Here is a 23,078-nt window from a genome sequence, read left to right as displayed (position 1 = left end):
GCTCAGGCTGTACTTGCATTGAGTTATTTTGGATCAGTTGGGCTTGAGAAACAGATAGGCCACCTCTGATCCCATTAGTTCTAGAATCATCCCTTCTCTCCACATGCTGGTTCAGCTCTTCCAGTCCTCAGTCAGGCAGATGCTATTCCCAGGCTTCTCATTAGCAAGACAGCATATGCTTATCAAATCGTGATGTTAGTCATGAATGCCTGAACATAGTCAGAGGCTGTGTCGAGTTCGAGTTAGCTAGGCATTTTTCTGAGGCATACAGAAGGAGGTTTCTCTAGAGTGAGAGAAGTAACCACTGCCAATCAATCAATGCAAACTGTCACCTGCTTCCTTTATGTCTCCTGAGGCTGTTACTCTATGAAGCCTCCCTAAATACCGCAGGCATCAATAAATATGGGGGAGGGAATGGAGAGCAAAGAAGCTGCTCTCAAAATTCAACATTCACCCAAATATTTATTGAGCATGTTCTACAATGTGTGGACACATGTCTTGGAGCAGTTGCACTTGTATCCCGTTTTCAGAGGTCGACTTCAAGGTTATATTTTCCCGGAAGCCTCTGGACACCCCTTATTTGGATTAGGACTACTTTAGCCTATCATTCATAAAATGGCATTTAAAAGGCCTGTTTTCTGGTCTGGATGTTCTGAACTGGAAGCTCTTTGAAGGCAAAAACCCAGGTTTTGTCCTCAGCATTGACCACGTAGCCTTGCAGAACGCAAGCACCACTCAGTCAACGACTGCAGGATTAAATCAGACAGTGATGTAGAGTGCTAAGCGGAACCTGAGGATAGCAGGGGAAGGCTTCTCTGAGTTGGATCTGGATGTTAGTAGACTACGTGGTCAGTTCACAGGTAAAGTGATGAGAATTCCAGGAAGGGAGCCGGTGTGTGCCAAGTTAGGAGAATATACTGAATTAAGGTGTGAGATTCTGTGGTTAGAGCACAACAGTACTATCCGGAAAGCAAGGGAGCTGGAGAGGAGAGGCAACAGAACCGCGCACCCGTTCGGGTCAAATGCATAACACGTAGCTAAAGGCAGCAACCCCGGCAAGAGGGCAAAGGTGCCGACCTCCAAACCCCGAAAGGGAGCCCACGGGCAGCGCCTCGCACCTCGCCTTGCCCGCAGCACGTGCCGCCGCTCTTCGCGAACCGCGGCCTGCACGGGGGCAGACGGGAGACTCCTGGGGCGCCCAGGGAGGGCCGCCCGGGGCGGGGCGCGCAGGCGCGCTGAGGCCTCGAGCCCCAAGAGGCGGGCGGGTGCGCGCGCTTCCTCGCGCACGCGCGCACGGAGGGGGCGACGGCTGCGGTGACGCTGCTGCGGCGGGCGGGCGGCGGTGCGTGAGGCGCGCGATTCCCTGGGTCTTGGGAGCAGTGCCCCGGCCCCCGCCGCTCCCGCTGCCGCCATGTCGGGCCGGTCGGTCCGGGCAGAGACCCGCAGCCGGGCCAAGGACGACATCAAGAAGGTGATGGCGGCCATCGAGAAAGTGCGGAAATGGTGAGGGGCCGGACCCGAGGGTGCCGGCGGGGTCGCCAGCCCAGGCCCAGAGGAGCGCGAGACTGGCTGGCGGGGTGGGCGCCGACCGGCAGGCGCTGGGGGGAGGGGGGAGCGGGAGAAGGCGGGAGGAGGGTGCAGCTCGCGTCGGCGTGAGGTCAGAGGGCGCGCCGGCTGCCGCCAATCAGGGGGTCGCCCGGCTCGCGGGCCCGCCCACCTGCCCGAGGGCCGCGCGTCTCCCGGAGGGGCTGCGGGCTTCCGGCCGCCGTGGTGGCTGCGTGGCCTCGTTCGCGCGCCGCGCCCCACCCGGCGGGTCTCGGGAGCCTTGCTGCCTCTGAGCTGCCCCGCGTGGTAGCTGACAGTCTCGGGGGGGTTCCCGCCAGCCAGGCTGAGCGCTCTACGTGTTAACTCGTTTTAAGTTTGGTGAGAGCTGCTCGCTAAACCTACTTGTCACGGGAGCAGCCGTGGTCAAGGGAATCAAAACCCGCCTTTCCCCCCAGTGCACTGGCCCGCACGCCGCCAGCTGGGTAGGCTGTTGATAAAGCAGTCGTCGAGACCTACCCTCATTTGGAAACGGCTTGTGTGATGTTCATTGCAGGGCCGGTTGGCCGCCTGTTTTGTATCAGGAACTTCGATGCATCATCACATTAAAAGTTTAACAGCCAACTGTTTGCTCCAACTTCTTGAGTCTTTTAATCTGGCCGACTGCTAGTAATAGTTTTAAAGCCCAGGTAGAGGTTAGCCTTCCTTCCAGAGACCTCTATCCACTCCAGGGGCATCATTACTTCAGGTGTTGTTTTTGTTTTTGCGTGTCTCTTCGTTTCCCTCACAAGTACCTTTTTTTTTTTTTAAAGATTTATTTATTTATTTATTTATTTATTTATTTATAGACATAGAGAGAGGCAGGCTCCGTGCCAGGAGTCCGACGTGGGACTCGATCCCGGGACTCCAGGATGGCGCCCTGGGCCAAAGGCAGGCACTAAACCGCTGAGCCACCCAGGGATCCCCCTCCCTCACAAGTTCCTTCCTTCCTTCCTTTCCTTCCGATTTTATTTATTCATGACAGAGAGAGAGAGAGAGAGAGGCTGAGACACAGGCAGAGAGAGAAACAGGCTCCACGCAGGGAGCTTGACGTGGGACTCGATCCCGGGACTCCAGGATCACACCCTGGGCTGAAGGCGGCGCTAAACCACTGGGCCACCAGGGCTGCCCCTTCTTATTTCTTTATATATAAGAGCTTTATATGTAGTTGAGATTCGTATATATTAAATAATTAATGATTTTTTTCCCTCCAAATCTAATCCTCCTAGGGTTGGGGTTTGTTTGTTTTTTGGTGAAACCTAAGAATCAGCACACCTTTCTTTTTCTTCTGGCCATCTCTGCTGAACCCTGACCCCCAGCCCCAGCAGTCTGGCCAGAGGACCATCCTCTCTCATCTGGAACTCTTGGCTTTCTTCAACTCTCATTACCCAGTCCATTCATCACACTGCACTCAGAGTGATTTCACTTTTCAGTGTAAATATTATCATAGCATTCCCCTGCTGTAGAAACAATGCTTCAGTGACCTCTTCTTGCTCTTAGGTTAAAGACCAAAGATGGTCTTCCTGCCTCACTGGACTGGCTCAGACTGCCCTCTTTCCCCGTGTGGCTTGCCATCTTTCAGCGGGAGCCACAGGAAGCCTGGTATCATCTACCTTCTCCTCGACTAATTAACTACTCACTCCTTGACCAGTTAACTACTCACAAAAATTGCTTTCTCAAGGGACACCTTTTAAGATTTCTAATCTAAATCAGGTCCCCTTCATAGAACTTTCCACAATTGTATTAGATTGAATAATAAGACATTTCCTATATTTGACTTTTTAACTTAACTGAAGTGGCAGTTTGATGTGGTTAAGTCTAATGATTAAGCAACTATGAAATGAGTTGTTTGATTTCTGTTTCCAATTGGAATGAGGCTCTGTGAGGGTAGGGACTGTACATCTTGCTGCCTGTGTGCCCAAGGTCTAGCACAGGATCATGAGGAAGTGGAGTGGTCAGTCCAGGAATTAATTTCAGTTTGCTAAGTCTGTAGTTGATTCTTCTTTCTGTTTGTTGAACGGCATCATCAATATCAGCAGTCACAACACTTGCTTTTTTTGCTTTTCTGGAACCTCACATTTGGATTTGAAACTTTCACAAGTCATTCTTCAGGCTCCCCAGCTCTGCTTGTCCATAATCTAATCCTTATTCAAGAATGTCACTTGCATTCCCCCAAAACTGGGGGAAAATTTTTTTTTAGGCTTAATTTTTTTAAAAAGATTTTATTTATTTATTCATGAGAGACACAGAGAGGCAGAGACATAGGCAGAGGGAGAAGCAGGCTCCCTGTGGGGAGCCTGATATGGGACTCAATCCCAGGACCCTGGGATCACCACCTGAGCCAAAGGCAGATGCTCAAGCCCTGAGCCACCCAGGTGCCCCTAGGCTTAATTTTTTTAAGGCTTAATTTTTTTTTTAAGATTTTATTTGTTTATTCATGAGAGAGAGGCACAGAGACACAGGCAGAGGGAGAAGCAGGCTCCATGCAGGGAACCCAACGTGGGACTTGATTCCGGGACTCCAGGATCACTGGGCTGACGGCGGTGCTAAACTGCTGAGACACCAGGGCTGCCCAAAGCTTAATTTTTTTAAGGCTTACCTCAAAAGTAACTTTACCTGTAAGACAAAACCTTAAAGCAGTCTTTGCGTGGCTCAGTCTTCAATCTCTTCCAGAAACTAGTGTAAGACTTGGAAGCATCGTGTTCTGCACCTGCGATTATTTCTGAATGGAATTGTGTTTCAACCTGGAGTTCCACAGGAGACCTAGGAATTCTCCTTCCATGTCATAGCCCTGCCTTACCATCTTTCAGCCTTTTTCTCTGCTTCCTTATCACTTTGATGTGTCACAACAATGTCCTTACTGAGTTTTTTATTCCTATGTGCTCCTGTGAGGGTCCATATCTTACATGTTCTTTATCTTCTGCAGGGCCTTGTTTTTCTTTGTTTTTGTTTTTTTTTTAATTTTTATTTATTTATGATAGTCACAGAGAGAGAGAGAGAGAGAGAGAGAGGCAGAGACATAGGCAGAGGGAGAAGCAGGCTCCATGCACCGGGAGCCCGATGTGGGATTCGATCCCGGGTCTCCAGGATCGCGCCCTGGGCCAAAGGCAGGCGCCAAACTGCCGCGCCACCCAGGGATCCCTGCAGGGCCTTGTTTAATAGGGCTTTATAAATATCAGTAGAATTCAATTAATTTTTGTAAAATAAAGTAATGCTTGGTAGATACCTGAGTGTGAAAATATGCTGGTACTTGATATGAGTGTAGTCAGTAAGATAAAAAGGGCTTTGGTACACTGAGAAAAGGCAAGCAGAAGATTCAGAGCCAAAGGAATTTGATAGAGAAGTCTTTCTGGAAGTGATGATTTTGCATCGAAAGGTAAGGTACAGGGTCACCTGAGTGATTCAGTCAGTTAAGTGTTGCCTTCAGCTCGGGTCATGATCCCAGTGTCCTGGGATTGAGCCCCCTGTCAGGCAGAAAGCCTGTTTCTCTTTCTGTCTCCCTTCCTTTTGCCTGCTGCTCCTCCTGCTTATGCTCTCTCTCTCTGTCAAATAAATAAAACTTTTTTTTTTAATGTGTAATTTGATGGAAAGGAAGTTTATTTATTTGTTAAAGATTTTATTTATTCATTCATGAGAGACACAGAGAGAGAAGCAGAGACATAGGCAGAGGGAGAAGTGGGCTCCTCTCAGGAAGCCCCATGCAGGACTCAATCCCCACACCCAGGATCAGGGCCTGAGCTGAAGGCAGATACTTAACTGCTGAGCCACCGAGGCGTCCCTGGAAAGGAAGTTTAGAAGACATTCAAGATTGAAGAAACTTGAGGAACCTGGCTGGCTCAGTTGGAAGACCACGTGACTCTTGATTTTGAGGTTGTAAGCTCAAGCCACACGTTGGGTATAGAGATCACTAAAATAAATAAACTTAAATTAAAAATTATTTTGAAAGACTGAAGGAATGATCTGAGAGGTAGAAAATCACATTATGAACAAAATATCTTTATTTATTGGTTTTAAGAAGTGTCTTTCTTTCAGGGAGAAAAAGTGGGTGACTGTGGGTGACACATCTCTTAGGATATTTAAATGGGTTCCTGTGACAGACAGCAAGGAGGTAAGTGTGGAAGAAAATCAAAACAACAAAAAGGTACTGTTTACTTCCTTTTGTTCTTTCCTTCATTGTCTCTTAATTATAAAGGAATTTATTCCCCAAAATTGAGTTGAAAGTAGTTCATGGCACCCTTTGTGGTTGATCCATGCAAAGTCTGTCTTACTATTATTTCCCTCCTTTATTCCCTTTCCTTAACCTGTTCCTTTTTTTCAAGGCTTGATGAACCACAATGCAGGCCTGCTCCTTGTGATTGTCAGTTTGGAATATAACTATGCACATTGGTTTCCTTATTGTCTGTGGCTGCTTTTGAGTTATAATGGCAGAATTGAGTAGTTGCCATAAGACCTAAATGCTTGCAAAGCCTAAAGTATTTATCTGGCCCTGTGAGAAAAAATTTGCTAACTTGCTCTTATCTGATTAGCTGTTCACTATATAGTCTATTGTATGTGTTTTATATGTATATATACTTTTGTAATTCCTCTTCCATGGACTTATATGGATGGCTGTTTTTTTTTTTTTTTTTTTTAAGATTTTATTTATTCATGAGAGACACAGAGAGAGAGAGACAGAGACATAGGCAGAGGGAGAAGCAGGCTACCTGTGGGGAGCCCGATGTGGGACTCGATCCCAGGACCCTGGGGAATCATGACCTGAGCCAAAGGCAGACACTCAATCGCTGAGCCACCCAAGTGCCCTGTGTTTTATATGTATCTATACTTTTCTGATTCCTTTTCTGTGGGTTTATATGGATATTTGTGTATTCTTGAAAAATACATGGCTTTGGGGTACCTGGATGGTGTAGTTGGTTGAGTGTCCGTCCAGCTCTTGGTTTTGGGTTGTTAGATTGAGCCCCATGTCAGGCTCTGCACTCATTGTAGAGTCTGCTTCAGATTCTCTCTCTGTCTCCCTCTTCCCCTCCTGTTCATGCTGTGGTGAGTGTGATATCTCTGACTCTATCTCGAATAAGTAAATCTTTAAAGAAAAATACATAGCATTGTATCATGTTTGCTCTTTAAAATTTATAGAGCATTGTACTAAAAACCCATTTCTTTTCTTTTGTTCAACCTTGTTTTTGAGAACTATCCATGTTTCTATAATTGTAAATAGAGTTACTACCTTTGAATTTTATGTCGTATTCTTTTTTTTTTTTATTTTTTTTTATTTTTTTTAATGTCGTATTCTCTTATATGCAGTGACCACATACATCTACACCTTCCCTGAGTGATAAACACTGAGATGGTCTCCCAACTTTTTTTCCCTAATTGTTTTCGAAAAGTTCAAATGGAAGACACATACAGAAAAATATATAAAACATAATATGGTATAATGAAAAAACATAAAGCTAGTACCCTTGTAAAAACCACCCAGGTCAAAAAACAGCATTGCTCATTTCCCCAGAGGCCTCTGTTTAACTCTTTCTGGCTTCCCTTCCCTCGCCAGAGGAAGCCTCCCTCCTACTTTTGCTTTTCTTATCACTGCTGTACTCATTTGTAAACACTTTTAACTTTATGTAAATGGCATTATAAAGGATCTATTTTTGTGTGTCTTGCTTTTTTTGCTCAGCGTTGTGTTTGTGAAATTCATCCATGTTGTCTTTGGAACCATTTGTCCCTTTTCGTTGCTATATGGAATATTATAGGCCTGTACCATGATTTACCTCTCTGGTCCTCCTATAGATGGGTATTTGAGTTGTTCCCAGTTTAGGGTAATAGGAACAATGTTCCTGGTGAACGTTCTTATTCAGTTTATGGGTCAGCATATGTGGGGGTTTTCCTAGGATTTCCTCCTAGGAGTGGAATTGCTGAGTGTTGAGAGTATGGGTATATTGAACTATAGTAGTAGCTAATGCTAAACTTTCTCAGAGTGATTGTACCCATTTTGTATTCCCACCAGGAGAGTTCTCAGAGCTCCAAACCCTCATCAACAGTTGCTATTATTTCTTACATGTAAAGATATTTTGGGATTTCAATTTGGTGACTATGTAATTACTAATGAGATTGAGCACCTTTTCAGTGTTTAGGCTTGAACTTTTCCAATTTCCTGTTTCAGGAAGTGCCTCTTTAAGTCCATTTGATTGTTTTTTCCTTATGACTTGTAGGAATTCTCGGTGTTCTAGACAAACAAATCCTTTCTTGATTATATACTATCCATACCTTTTTCTATTCCACGGCTTCCCTTTGTACTGTCTTTACTTTAGGCTGCCTTGTCACAGAAGTTGTTAATTTTAATGTGGACAAAATAATTAATCTTTTCCTTTAAAGTTAGTAAGTACTATTAAATGTCTTAAAATCTTTTCCTTCTTTGAGCCCACAAAGATAATCTTCCATAGAGTCTTCTATTCAGTTCTCATTTATAACACACTTGGCATTGATTTTTGTATATTTTGAAGTATGGGCCAATTTTCATTTTTTTCCACCTGGATGTACATTTGTCCCAACACCATTTATTGAAAAGACTGTTCTTTTCCTCCCGCTTTGTAGAGCCACGTTTGCCATATTTCACGTGTCTGAATATGGGTGTTTCTGTGTGTTTGCATCCAGTTTTTTGGGAGCACAGGTGGTTGCAATGGACATCCCTTAAACCATTCTTCTAGATGACTTCTGGGATAAATGCCCAGGAGTGAGATTGCTGTTAAGGTGTACGTGCCAATTGTTTTTTCTAACTGCTGCCCAGTCTCTCTCTTAGGGCTGCACCAGTGTAGTTAGTACACTTCCCCAGGAGTGCCAGGGGGTTCACATTTCTATTTCACCAGCAGTTGATACTACCAGTCCTGCCAGTCTGCTAGATCTCTTTGTTTATTTTACATTTCTCTGATGACTCATGAGGTGAATGACTTCATCTCTTCAGGTTTCCATTCAGATTTCCTTTTTATCCATTTAAATACCAAAAAAAAAATAAATAAATAAAAATAAAAAATAAAATAAATACCTTCTCTGATTTCTTTTGCTTATGTTGGGTTTCCTGTCTTTCCCTTTCTGATTTGCATGGATTATTTGTTAATATCCTAGGTACAAAAAACTCTGGTTAGTTTTGTACATTGCAGATACCTTTGTCTAACACGTTGCCTGTCTAATAACTGTAACAGCCTTTAATTCCTTTAAATTTTTTGTGTCAAATTAGTTTTTTCTTATGGCTTTTGTTTTTCGTGGGTTTTTTGTTTGGTTGTTTTGTTTGTTTTTATAAAGATTTGAGAGAGAAAACAAGCAAAGGGAGAGGTGGGGGGAGGGGAGCAGGTTCCCTGCTGAGCAGGGAGCTGGGAGGAGGTGCTCCATCCCAGGACCTCAGGATCATGACCTGAGCCAAAGGCAGATGCTTAACCAGCTGAGCCACCCTGGTACCTCAGCTTTTGCTTTTTGACTCTTGTTTCAAAATTATTCTGCATTGCATGATCATAAACAACATCTCCAAACAACATGTATTGTTATGTTTTGTGTTGTTTTTCTTTAGTGATGGAGATACGGATCTAATTTTATTTTTCCTTCGTACAGAGAGCTATTTGCCCTAATACTATTTACTAAATAACTTATCCCTTATCATAAAAAAAAAAAAAGGGGGATCCCTGGGTGGCGCAGCGGTTTGGCGCCTGCCTTTGGCCCAGGGCACGATCCTGGAGGCCCGGGATCGAATCCCACGTCGGGCTCCCGGTGCATGGAGCCTGCTTCTCCCTCTGCCTGTGTCTCTGCCTCTTTCTCTCTCTCTGTGTGACTATCATTAAAAAAAAAAACAAAAAACAACTTATCCTTTAATGATTTGTGATGTTATCTCTGTTGTGTGCTGTATTCATATCTAGATCTGATTTTGAGCTCTCCATTTTGTTGTTATTGTACTTTCCTCCTGGGCTAAAGTAACTTTTATTTACCATCAGTATTTTGTATTTATTAAGTAGGATGAATTTTCTCTCTTGCTATAGGTTCTTGGGAAGATAGCCTTATCAAAATAACAATTCACTTCTCTTTTTATTTTTCTAAGATTCATTAAAAATTATGAATAGAGGGATGCCTGGGTGGCTCAGTGCTTGAGCATCTGCCTTTGGCTTAGGGGATCTCAGGTCCGGGGATTGAGTCCCACATCAGGCTCCCTGTGGAGAGCCTGCTTCTCCCTCTATGTCTCTGTGTCTCCCATGAATGAATAAATAAAATCTTAAAAAAACAAACAAAAACAAAAAAATTATGGATAGATGTTGGACTTTATCCAGCTGCTTTTCCTGCATTTACTGAAGTATTCATGCAATTTTCCTTCTCTCATCTGTGATGTATTAGTATGCTGAATTATATTACTAAATTTCTGATGTTGAAACTTTTACATTCTTGTATCCCTAAAAGATATTCTACTTGGATCTGCTTTCTTTCCCCCCATAGGATGTAGTAGTCCATTCATAGATATTACATTTAAGATATTTGCATCTGGTTCATAAGTTAAATTGGTCTATAATTTTCTTTTATTATGCTATCTTTACCTTGTTATGATATTAAAATTACATTCATCTCCTAAAACAAGTTAGGCAATTTCCCCTTTTTTGATTTCTAGAACAACTAGTATAAAATGAGGAAGTTTGGTAGAGGTCACCTTTAGTACTCTCTGGGCCTTTAGTAGAGGGATGTTGATTATCATCATGGTAACTTTAATGGTGATTGATGTATTTAGGTTTTCTCCTTTTTTTTGTACTTATTCTGCATTTTATATACTTCCTAGAAACTATGCATTCCAAATAGGCCATTGGTTCTTTAATAGGGTTCAGTGCTAGGTCATCCACATTCTTCATTTCTCCAGTTGTGTTTAGAAATGAGGCAGGGTACTTTTCGGTTGGCCAGTAATGCTAAAGTTTTAGAGTGCATGACTCAGTCTTTGTACAATGAGGAATTAATTGGGCTGCTCAGATGCCAACAGTACCTCTGAACACTGATCAGAGTTTTCACATGTGTTGGTATGCAGTTAGTTATTCATAATATTATTATGTACCTTAAAGTCTTCATTATATTGATAATTATTTTACCTTTTTTCCATGTGTTGTTTTTCCCATAATATGATCTGATTTATTGTCTCTCCTAAAGCCTTTATTTTAAAAATCTTGTAATTTTTGTTGATCTTTTGTTTGCTTTGTTCTCTATTTAATTAGTTTTTGCCATTATTTCCTTTTTGTTTTACTGAGTCTACTCTGTTCTTTTTCTAGCCTATTGTATTGAACTTCCTTTTTTTCTAGTTTTAAAAAATTATTTTCATTTTTTTAAAGTTTTATTTATTTAAGTAATCTCTGCCCAACGTAGGACTTGAACTCACAACCCTGAGATCAAGACTCACATGCTCCTCTGACTGAACCAGCCAGATACCCCCTTTTTTTTTTTTTTTAATGTACTTTGCTTTTGGGGCACCTGCCTGGCTCACTTGGTAGAACGTGCAACTCTTGATCTCACGGTCATGAGTTTGAGGCCCACGTTGGACATAGAGATTCTTTTTTTTTTTTTTTTTTTTTTTTAGTTTTTTTTTTTTTTTTTTTATGATAGTCACACAGAGAGAGAGAGAGAGGCAGAGACATAGGCAGAGGGAGAAGCAGGCTCCATTCCCCGGGAGCCCGACATGGGATTCGATCCTGGGTCTCCAGGATCGCACCCTGGGCCAAAGGCAGGCACTAAACCGCTGCGCCACCCAGGGTTCCCGGACATAGAGATTCATTAAAAATGAAGTATATTTCACTTTAGTCATCTCCCAAATTTTGACATGTATGAATGTCATCAGTGGGGTAATTAAGGTTTTTGTTTTTTGTTTTTTTTTTTTTAATTTTTTTTAATTTTTTTTATTTATTTATGATAGTCACAGAGAGAGAGAAAGAGAGAGAGGCAGAGACATAGGCAGAGGGAGAAGCAGGCTCCATGCACCGGGAGCCCGATGTGGGATTCGATCCCGGGTCTCCAGGATCGCGCCCTGGGCCAAAGGCAGGCGCCAAACCGCTGCGCCACCCAGGGATCCCTTGTTTTTTTTTTTGAGGGAGTAATTAAGTTTTAAGTTTTTCATAAACTTAAAACTCTTTTTAAGAGTTTGGTTTGGTTTCCTCTTTAATCCAAAGTTTATTTAATATAATTATTTTTTATTTCTAGATGTGTTAGATTATTTTTGAACTATTTCTTTTTAATTGGTGTACTGATTGGGATGCCTGGATGGTTCAGTGGTTGAGTGTCTACCTTCATCTCAGGGTGTGATCCTTGAGTTCCAGGATAGAGTACTGCATCGGGCTCCCTGCAGGGAGCCTGCTTCTCCCTCTGCCTATGTCTCTGCCTCTCATGAATAAATAAATAAAATCTTTTAAAAAATGGGTGTACTGATTTTATTAAATTGGTAGGATATTAGTTCTTTGGGATTATTGGAACTTTTTTGGTGATCTGTTCTGGTACATGATTTTCAGATCATTCACTTGTGATTAAAATATACTCTCTAGGGGATCCCTGGGTGGTTCAGCGGTTTAGTGCCTGCCTTCGGTCCAAGGCGTGATCCTGGAGTCCCGGGATTGAGTCCCACATCAGGCTTCTGCATGGAGCCTGCTTCTCCCTCTGCCTGTGTCTCTGCCTTACTCTCTCTCTGTCTGTGTCTCTCATGAATAAATAAATAAAATCTTTAAAAAAATAAAAATAAAAATAAAATAAAATATACTCTCTAGATATGAAATTAAATAATTGAAGCATTTATTATGTTACTCAATCTTCTGTATCTTTGCTTTTTTTTTATGTTTGTCTTAACTGTTTCTGAGAAGGGTGTGTGAAATTGTTGACTTGTTTGCTTCTTCATGGCTGATGAGTCACTTGTTACTTTATGTTTGAAGCTCTGTTTTTGATGTATTTATGATTGTGCCATTATTATTATATTATCTTCACCTGTCATTCATTTTACCAGCATGTAATGTCCTTCTTTGTCCTTTATATCCAGCCCTTTTTCACCTCAAATTCAACTTTGACATTATAATTTCTACCCTGTCTCCTTTTGATTTATGTTTGATTGGTATGTCTTGAAATTCTGTTCCGTGTTTTTTTTTTTATTTTTTTTTTTATTTTTTTTATTTATGATAGGCACACAGTGAGATAGAGAGAGAGAGAGTCAGAGACACAGGCAGAGGGAGAAGCAGGCTCCATGCACCGGGAGCCCGACGTGGGATTCGATCCCGGGTCTCCAGGATCGCGCCCTGGGCCAAAGGCAGGTGCTAAACCGCTGCGCCACCCAGGGATCCCTGTTTCGTGTTTTTTTATTGGGTGTATCAGCATTAGGTTTTGCTGTGGGTGACAGAAAACTCAAAATAGCAATGGCTTAAGAAGTTTATTTTACTCTTTTTCTTAGAGGAATAGAAGCATGCAGTCCATGACTCATTATGGATCTCCAGAAGTCCCCAGGGCCCAGGCTTCTTCCAACCTTTCTGCTCCTTTTTTTTTTTTTTTTTTTTAATTTTTTAAGAGAGTAATGACTTAATTTTAGTTTATTTTAAATTATGATAAAGGATATGTACCATAAAATTTACCATCTTAACCATTTTTTTAAGTGTACAGTATATTTTTTTTATTTTTTATGTTTAAGTGTACAGTTTCTCCAGGCTTCTTCATCTTGCAAAACTAAACTCTATACCCATTAAATAACTCCCCATTCCTCTGCTCTAGTTTTGACCTTGTATTCCAAGGTCAAGGTCCAGCCATTCATTCTACATATTTAGGCTCTAGACAGCAGAGGATTGGAAGGATGGGCAGATGGAATTTTCATGAATTTTAGTAGGAATCTCCGAGAAATTGCCTCGGGACATATATACTTGCTATGTGTGTTTGTAATAGTTTGTATGACATGTAGGGTCCAGGAAGGCTGGGGAAGTGTGACCACCTAAAAATTCTATTAATATGGACAAGGATTTCTGCCATAATATGCTCTTCTTTTCTGTCTTCTTCTCATGATGGCTAAACAAATTTTTCTTTGTTGATTTGAAAGTTCTGTATTTTCATTTTTTTATTGTCTGCCTCTAACTTAATAAGACTTATACTTACTATATTTCCCTGTCAATGTGTGAAGCTTATCAAAATTTGCATTTAGGGCACCTGGGTAGCTCAGTGGTTGAGCATTTGCCTTTGGCTCAGGCTGTGATCCTGGGGTCCTAGGATTGAGTCCCACATTGCAGCGTGCTTCTCTTTCTGCCTATATCTCTGCCTCTCTCTGTATGTCTCTCATGAATAAATAAATAAAATCTTTAAAAATCTGCATTTACCCTTGGAACTTGGTAATACTCAATACTCATGACACATTTTTAACCACTTCTTTTTCACCCCTCCCCCCACTTCCATCCCTACCCTGTCCTTAGTTTTGACTGGAATTTCAGATCCGATATTCAGTTCATGTATTTCAGTTTTTACAAATATTTCTTGTTTTAGTCATTGCTTAGTTAGACAAAGTAAGTGTTACTGATTATATACTAACTGTACCTATTTATTATTGGTTTCTCCTAGATTCATGTCTTTTCTTGGAATGTATCCTTCAAGAGTTTTGTTAAAGAGAGCTTTTGTGGAGAAAACTTTCTGAAAATATCTTTTTACTCTTGAAAATACCTTTGTTTCATTTTCATGTTTATCTGATCATTTTACCTACATCTGAAATGCTAGGTTCAAAATTATTTTCTTTCAGCATTTTGAAACTATTACTCAATTGTTTTGCTTCTGGTTTTACTATTGAGCAATCTAATGTCAGACTAATTCTTCTTGATTCTTCATAGGTGGTCCTCTTGTATTCCGGGAAACTTCTAGACTTTCTTTCCTTTGTTCTCCTAGGACTTCTGTAAGAATATCCTGTGGTGTTCATATCTAGCTTCTTTATTTTTTCCCTTTCCTTTTGTTTCATCTCTTCATTCTTTTCTCTGTGTTCTGATTTCTCAGTCCAGTTTTTGCTCATTTTTAGCTGTATCTATTTCTGCTACTAGACTCATTCACGTAATTTTTATTTTCAATAATTGTTCATACAAAATTTCCTCAATTGGTGGTTCTTCAAAACAACTTTCCAGTATCCTTATCTTTCTGAGAAGACTTTTTAAAATTTCTTTTCTTTTTTTTTAGGGAGAGAGCATCAGGCACAAGTTGGGGGTGGGGAGAGGGGCAGAGGGAGAGAAAGAATCCTAAGCAGGCTCCACACTCAGGCCAAGCCCAAAGTTGGTGGGGGGGACTCAATCTCATGACCCTGAGGTCATGGCCTGAGCCAAAATCAAGAGTTGGATTCCCAACTGACTGAGCCACCCAGGCCCCGAGACTTAACGTTTTATTTAAATTCTTGTGTTCTGTTAGTCTCCTTCTGGCATAGCTTGTTCTGTTTATTGTCTTTAATGGTGCAGTGTCTGGTTAGTTTTTTCTGTGCACTCCTTTTTTATTCCCTGGGGACTCTGAGCTGCCTTGGCGAGCAGTACCTAACTGAAGGAGGATATAAGCTCCAGGCTCTGGTTTCCCTCTGAGTGAATTCAGATTATTGAGTGAGCTTCAGGATTCAGCCTTTCCCTTGCCCCCTCTTCCCCTGCCTCCCAGGGAACTCTCTAGTACCAGTCTTCAGTGCTACCTTTATCTGGGAGCTGCCATCCTTCCATGTCATTGCCAGCCCCAGGGTACTGGTGGATGAAAGTTAGGGGAGCTCTGGAGTCATCCTTGATTTTTCATCCAGCCCTGGCTCTAGTGGTTCTATTACCCAAAAGGGCCAAAGGTCAGGCAGTTAAATCTCTTGGGCATGAAAATGGGGTGAGAAGCACCGGTAGAAGTCCCCTCCCCATCTCTGCCCAGGACCCTCTTCCCTTTATGTTTCCCAAGGGCTTCTCACAGTGTTTGCTGAGGCCTCTCAGTTTATCTGCCCTCCAGTGGTCCATGGTCGTGTGCCATCTTCTAAGGTACTAGTATAGACCTGCTACATTAGGAAAAATTGGAAATGATGATCAAAATGGTGAAGTGGGAAGGATCAAGGAAGTGAGATATCACTGATGAGAGAGTAGATTGGCACAAACTAGGGACGCCTAGGTGGTTCAGCGCTTGAGTGTCTGTCTTTAGCTCAGGACGTGATCCTGGAGTTCTGGGATCAAGGTCCGCATCAGGCTTCCTGCATGGAGCCTGCTTTTCCCACTGCTATGTCTCTGCCTGTCTCTCTCTGCCTCTCTCATGAGTAAATAAATAAAATCTTTTAAAAAAATTGGCACAAACTTCATGTAGTGTACATTTAAAAGTTTTCAGTGGGGACGCCTTGGTTGATTGGGCATCTGACTCTTGATTTTGGCTCAGGTCATGATTATGGTGTATTGGGCTCTGTGCTCAACATGGAGTTTGCTTGGGATTCTCTCTCACTTTTTCCCTCTGCCATTCACTCTGTCCCTCCCCACGCTCAAGCACATGCTTGCTCTCTCTAAATAAATACATTTTTAAAAATTGTGTTTATGCAGCTTCTGTGGTTAAATGTGAAGTGTAATTGCTTTAAAATCATGTCTGCATATGGGAAAAATGAAGGGAAAGTGGTGCATGAATTTGTGTAGTTGATGCATTGCAAAGAGAGGATTGAAAGTTATAACAAAAATTAAATGTGTGTATAATAAACATGTATAAATTAGCAAATTTGAGATTACCCAGATTTAAACTTTTGGCTGTTGGGATTCTCTCATTTGCAAATGTTTGGATGGATTTATTTCCTTTCCTTTGGGCTTGTTTGTTGCAAGCTAGCGCTTACCTTCGCATGTGATTTCCCCACGTGTGTAACCTACATCCTGTTTGAAGGAAATGTTATAGGCAAAGGTAGACATCGGGTGATCATTCTGAATGGATGGGTTGATTGGTCCTATCACTGCTTATATTATATATAAAGTGACTTCTTCTTGGGTCCAATCATAGGCCCATTCTTTCCCTTTTTCCTGCTGTGCTACGAAAACAGGAATCCTTCTCAAATGAGTACTCTGTATTTCTCATCCATCCACATAGGGAAGGGTGAGATAGAGCATTCTGCTCAGGGTAGAAAGCAGAAGAGAACCACAGGAGCTCTAGTGGAAGCCTGTGTATCTGCCCCTTACTTCTGAGTCATGACATTAGTGCTGGCAGGATCCATTTTACAAGATAGAGACACCAAGGCTTGAGGACACCTCGTCCAGGATTCTGTTATTCTTTGGCTCCTGGATTTTCACACTGTTGTCATTATTCCTATTCAGTCCTAATCCAGACCTCTGTGGTGTCTCACATAGCACCCTTCTCCCTTTCTGTGGGTCTCCTACTTGGCTCTGTCATATTCCTCTTTTTTTCCTTTTCTAGAAAGAAAAGTCAAAATCGAACAGTTCAGCAGCCCGGGAACCTAATGGCTTTCCCTCTGATGCCTCAGCCAATTCCTCTCTCCTTCTTGAATTCCAGGGTGAGTTGCATCCATATGTCTTCCTTGCAGGAAAAGCAGCACTTAGATGAACCCATTAAGAATGAGAAGAATAGTTCCATGTGTCACTTCAGTGCCTGCTGTTCTGCTGGTATCTTGCTGGCACTTCACATCATCTTTTTGTTTAAACCACATAACAACCCTGCAAGGTAGATGATTGGAACTTCGTTTTCTATTTAGGGAAACCAAGGCTCAGAGAGGTGAAGTTCTATATCTCAAAGTACATAACCAGTAAGTGACAGACCCTGTGTTAGGTCCTGGCTTTCTGGATCAGAAGCTCTTTTCTTTAGATTGTATGTTTGATAATGATAGTGTCTTAGAGTAGGCCACCCAAAGCCAGGGCCTCTCCTCTCCACTTTGAGCAAAGTTCCACCTCCTGAACCGGTCTTCAGTAAATGCCCCACCTGGCACTGCAGGCCCAGGACTACCTTCACACCTGTGTGGTGGCTGCTGTTCAGAAGGACTTGCATGTGAACTTCTTGTTTTTATCCTTACCTCAGCCTATGATGTAAAGCAGGCAGTTATCAGCCCTGTTGAAGGAAGCCTATGCTCAGAGAAGTGTTTGCCTAAGCTTAAAAGTAATGGAACTTTATTCTTTTTGTAGTAAAATGCTGCTTCTGTTTTAGGGTAGAAGATCCTGATCTTTGTAGAAGTAAAGACTAGAAAGGGTGTACAATTTTCCCTTTGGAATGAGACTGGGAGTGTGCAGGTATTCCCCCTCCCCACCTCTCCACTGCCTGCTAAGGTCAATGAGTATGATGGAGAAAGGAGAATACAAGGGAACAGTCTTCTAGCTATGTGTGGGGTGTCCAATAATCACAAAGCTCTGGGAGACATAGGAGGCTCCATTTCCTCAGTCTGGGCACCATCCCATCCCTTTCATTCAGTGACCATTTAATGAACTCCTACTATGTGCCAGATAATGTGTGTTGCCCTGGAGATCCCAGGACAAGTAAGCCACAAAGCCTGCTTGCACAGAGTATTGTGGAAGGAAATTGGCGTATAAAATAATGAATGTAGGTGTGCATAGGTTACAACAGGAGCATAATAAAGAGGGTAGTCATTTCCACCCAAGGGAGCCTGGAACACAGGGCTCCATGGAGGAAGTGATGCTTGAGCTGAACAGTGGCATGTATCGGGGCTCTCCAGGAAGACTGGAAAGAGCAAGTCCTACCAGACATCTGTGCATGAAGCGGATCTTAGGTTAGTTCCCTTGGCCAGAGCCAACGCTTGTGTGTGTTAGAACAGCAGGCAGTGAGTTTAGATATCACAAAAGATTTTGTGGGTTGCAATAGGGCCATCTGTGCCTGCCCAGGGAAACCCTGGAGTTTGGATTATATCCTTTGGGCAGCAGAGAACCACTGAAGGATTTAGAATGATCACTCCAGCAGTAGTGAGAAGCACAGGTGTGAGTACAGGAGACTGAAGGAAGGACAGTCAGGTGGCTGTTGCAGGAAGCCAGGCTAGAGATAATGAGGCCTGACCTAAAGTGGCAGGAGAGGAAGGAATGAACATAAGTGATGTCAGAGCAGTTGGATGGACCAGATTTGTTGACCAGCTGCTGCAGGTGAGGGAGACAAACAAGTTTTTGACTCCTGAATTTTTAACTTAGGTGGTGACTTGTAGCCTTCAGACAGACCTTCTCAGGTGTGAATTTCTTGGTCCTTGAGGTAGAGCCTGAGTGTGACCACCTCCAGGTCCTCCTTGAGATAGCCAAGAATGCCAGGCAGATTTTAGCATTTTCTCTTCATCCTGTGTTGTGAGAAAGGTTGGGAGGCACAGCTACATCACTCCTTCCCACTGGACAGTGAGAAAATACCAGGTCCAAACTATAATTGGTAAGTAATAAAGACAGGATTACTAAGCCTCTCTTGACCTTCCTGAGATCTAAATGTTGCATAAACTTAAAGGTTTTGGCTGGATCTGGTGCTTAGAATACGATGTGAGACAGAAAATGTTTAAATTAATCAACTTAAACTGTTAATAATTTGCCCTGCCTTTGTTTGTTTGCCTTTGGCTCAGGGGATGTCTTGAGCAGTGATCATTACATTTGGTTGTGACTGTGGCTGCCTAAGGAGACACCAGGCCCTCAGCTCTGTACCAAGTTGCTCTCAAGAAAAATTACTACTCTCAGCTGTTGCCTTTGTCATGTTTGGTTTTCAGATGAAAACAGCAACCAGAGTTCCGTGTCTGATGTCTATCAACTCAAGGTGGACAGCAGCACCAACTCAAGCCCCAGCCCCCAGCAGAGTGAGTCCCTGAGCCCAGCACACACCTCTGACTTCCGCACAGATGACTCCCAGCCCCCTACTCTGGGCCAGGAGATCCTCGAGGGTGAGTTGCAGTTGACCCTGGATGAGCATCTGGAGGAGCCTGTGTCCTTGATGTTTACTTCTTTAGAGGAGAAGGTTAGAGAAGGCGCCCTGGGCCTGAGAGTCTTGAACCATTTGTTAATGGTTTGGGCTTTTCTGGGGAAGGGTTGTGTTTTCTACCCTCATGGAATGAAAGAAGAAAGCAAACAACATAATGGATCGCCAAACTCTTTGTAAGGCACTTTTCATATTTGATGCCTGGTATAATTCTTTCAAAAACCCTATGAAAGGGCAGCCCGGGTGGTTCAGCGGTGTAGCGCTGCCTTCAGCCTGGGGCATGATCCTGGAGAACCGGGATCGAGTCCCACATCGGGCTCCCTGCATGGAGTCTGCTTCTCCCTCTGCCTGTGTCTCTGCCTTTTTCTCTTTCTGTGTCTCTCATGAATAAATAAGTAAAAATAAAATCTTAAAAAAAAAAACAAAAACTACGAAATAGGGATGCCTGGGGTGGCTCAGCAGTTGAGTGTCTGCCTTCAGCTCAGGGTGTGGTCCTAGGGTCAGGTCCTGCAGTGGGCTCTTTGCGGGGAGCCTGTATCTCCCTCTGCCTCTGCCTCTGCTTCTCTTTCTGTGTCTCTCATGAATAAATTCTTTAAAAACAACAACAACAAAATTCTATGAAATAGTAGGTATTATCTCCATTGTATAGATGAAGAAGTGGAGTCTTAGAAAGGTTAAACTGCTTGTCCAGGATTGCATAGCTAATAACCGGTAGAAGTGGATGTGTCCAGTATCCCTCCTTCTGACTTCAGAAATTATGCTCTTTGCATTGTATCCTTCACATTTTTTCTGATAACATATACTAATTCTCCAGCTGGTGGTGTTCTTCACCAATGTACCTTCACCTAGCTCTTAGGGAAGCTCCCCCAGCTTGAGGCAGATTCCGCAGGAGTCTCCTGCCTGGGGAGGAGAGGTTGTGCAGTTGTACTCATCTTATGGCTTTTGCGGTTGGGGGGGTGGGGAGGACAGAGAATCTTAAACAGGCTCCACATGGAGCCCAACATGGGTCTCGATATCACAACCCTAAGCCGAAATCGAGTTGGTTGCTTAACCAACTGAGCCACCCAGGCACCCCTGACCTTGCTGCTTTTTCAGAGCCCTCCCTCCCTGCCTCAGAAGTTGCTGATGAACCTCCCACCCTCACGAAGGAAGAACCGGTTCCACTAGAGACACAGGTAAGAACACAGTTTCCCAGTTTCTAAAAAGAAAAAAAAAGTAAGGAGTCTGTTGATGTGAATTGGATCTTATAGCATTGAATATGGGGGGGAGGCAGCAAGGGAAAATGCTGTCTGCAGGAAGGTTGGGGGTGGGTTTCTGGGCTGTAATTAGGGGGAATGGGGAGGTTCTGGTAGAGGGGGGTGGCCCTATTATAATTTCATACTCTGACTATTCCTAGGTTGCTGAGGAAGAGGAAGACTCAGGTGCCCCACCCCTGAAACGCTTCTGTGTGGACCAACCCACAGTGTCGCAGACAGCATCAGAAAGCTAGCAGCATCCTGGTGCCCTTTGCCTCCTGGCCCCCTGCCTCTATTTATTGCATTCTGGTTCTGGGCGTGCTTTGTTGCTGGGATAAGGGCAAGCACTGGGGTCCAGAGCCTGCACATAGGAGCCTTCTGGGCTGGAAGGTTGGACATAGGACTTGGGATTGTAGCATCATCTTCCTGTCCCTGGCGCCTGTGTCTGCTTGCTCCTGAGAAAAGGAGTACTTATGTCTTTTTTGCACCCCAGTATCAGCTGTCCCAAGGTTCATCTGTCACCTCCAGGTAGCAGTCTCTGCTCCAGAACCTCTGGACTGAGCTGCTGGCGCTTGTACAGGAGGAAGGAGATGTGGAAGGTACCCTCTAGAGGACAGAGGGCCTAAGTTACTTGAACTTAAATGGAGACTGTAGGTTTATGAACTTTCCCATTGGGCTAGGAGCCTGTAAGCTGCTGTTGGAGAAGGCCTGGTGGAGACTTTGGAGGGAAGGGAAAGGCTCTTCTCTACAAGAGGGCAGAAAAGTTTGTATAGGTTTCCTGCTGTCCTGGCACTTCTGCCCATTCTTGAGGATATCCTGCCTCTCATGGGCTCTCCAGCTGCTGACAGTCCTTTGTCCCCTGCTGTAACCATCCTCTTCACCAAATACACACGCGCACACATAGAGCTTTCCCTGTTCTCACCTGTACATTTTATTCCAATATCCCCTGCTCCCGCTACAGTCCCCTGCCTCCAGCCACAGACTCTGCCCCAGCAAGGATTTAAGGTTCTGACAACAGTACCCATCCCCCACGATACTCCTTCAGCTCAGACTTTCTAGAAAGTTCCCTCTTCTTTGAAATCTGCATGTTTAATTCAACTTTGTGATTTTATTTTTTGTTCAAAAAAGTTTAAGAAAATGGAAATGGGCAACAGTGAGTGAAGACATATTTTAGCACTGAATAGAATATTTTTAAAATTAAACTATTTGAAATACATCTTGTTGTTTGAGTGCTTCATTCTTGAAGGTCATGGAGGCAGGGGCTAGTAGGGTGTTGGCTGAGTGCCTACCAATGATCTTACTTCCACAAAGAGATTTTCTGATAGAAATAATTTGGAGACCCCCTTTGAAGTTGTCATGTAGTCTGATTTATATTTCTGTCCCTGTGTACAAGGAATTCAGCCAATGTATGTTTGCCATGGCTCCAGGTCCTTAGGAGGCATTCATGAATGTTTTTTTCTTTCTTACTTTTTTATATTATGGTAAAATATACATAACATAAAATTTACCATTTTAACCACTTAAAAGTATACAGCTCCTTGGCACTAAGTACATCCATGATATTGTGGAGTCATCACACGGAGGCCAGGAATTCTGTCCCTCAGGAGACAGACTGGTGAGGGAGTAGACCCCTACATAGAACCTCCTAAAGCTTCGTATAGAGGGTGCTGGAGTGGGGCCCACAAAGGAACGTGTGGGAGGATGAAAAAGATGTAATAGAAACCATTCTCTTCTCTTGTTGATTTGTACTTTAGTACCACTTCTCAATAATATTATAAGAAACCAGGCTAGCCATCTTCAACAACATTCCAGAATCTTGATGGGATAAGGGTTAGAGAAGAAAAAGAGAAGAATCGTCAAGCAGTGACCGCAAGTTGTTCACAAATAATTCAAAACACTGCCTCTGGGTATCAGTAGGCCCAATGCATATGCACATTTGAATTATTAAGAAAAATAGGAGCCTGCTAACTAAATGCGCTGAATATGAATAAGCACAAAAAATCAACAGTGCTTAATGGATTTTGCACAGGAGCGTTTTGGAGTATGGAAAAGTTGAGCACTTAGGGAGCAGATTTCCATGCTTAAGTTACTCTTCATCTTGGAAAATGGCTTTTTTTTTTTTTTTTTATAAATATTGGTTGAAAGTATATTCTGGGTTCTTTGTGTATATGGTACAACAGGTAGAAAAGTCTCTGCCTTTCAGGAGCTTACAGTATGGTAGAGAAGGTAGACAGGAGCACCTGTCACCGTGGGTAGAGAAGGTAGAGAACTGCGAGGGTCCAGAGAAAAAGCTTTGAGATCACAGGATGCTCACAGCAGAGGTGGCAGTCAAGGCTTGGCCTTGAAAATTTTCCCTGATTACTCAGGGAATAGGTTACTCAGGATAGGTTAGCACAGGCA

General features: G+C 43.1%; 1 protein-coding gene across 2 annotated transcripts; it reads left to right on the top strand.

Moving 5' to 3' along the window:
* Positions 1-1,282: 1,282 nt before the first annotated feature.
* On the top strand, positions 1,283-21,894 carry BCL7B (BAF chromatin remodeling complex subunit BCL7B). 2 transcript variants are annotated; one of them, XM_077908206.1, is made up of 6 exons: positions 1,283-1,503; positions 5,614-5,689; positions 16,960-17,056; positions 19,238-19,408; positions 20,539-20,618; positions 20,840-21,894. In XM_077908206.1, exons 1-6 carry the CDS (start codon positions 1,412-1,414, stop codon positions 20,930-20,932), a joined length of 609 nt encoding a protein of 202 aa, XP_077764332.1. In that variant the 5' UTR covers positions 1,283-1,411; the 3' UTR covers positions 20,933-21,894. The 2 variants fall into 2 exon arrangements, with proteins under 2 accessions (XP_077764332.1, XP_077764333.1); XM_077908207.1 differs by having other exon boundaries at positions 1,370-1,503; positions 5,597-5,689.
* Positions 21,895-23,078: the final 1,184 nt, after the last annotated feature.

Source organism: Canis aureus, chromosome 8, assembly GCF_053574225.1.
Source record: "Canis aureus isolate CA01 chromosome 8, VMU_Caureus_v.1.0, whole genome shotgun sequence".
NCBI lineage: Eukaryota > Metazoa > Chordata > Mammalia > Carnivora > Canidae > Canis > Canis aureus.
This window is presented reverse-complemented; position numbering and strand designations above follow the sequence as displayed.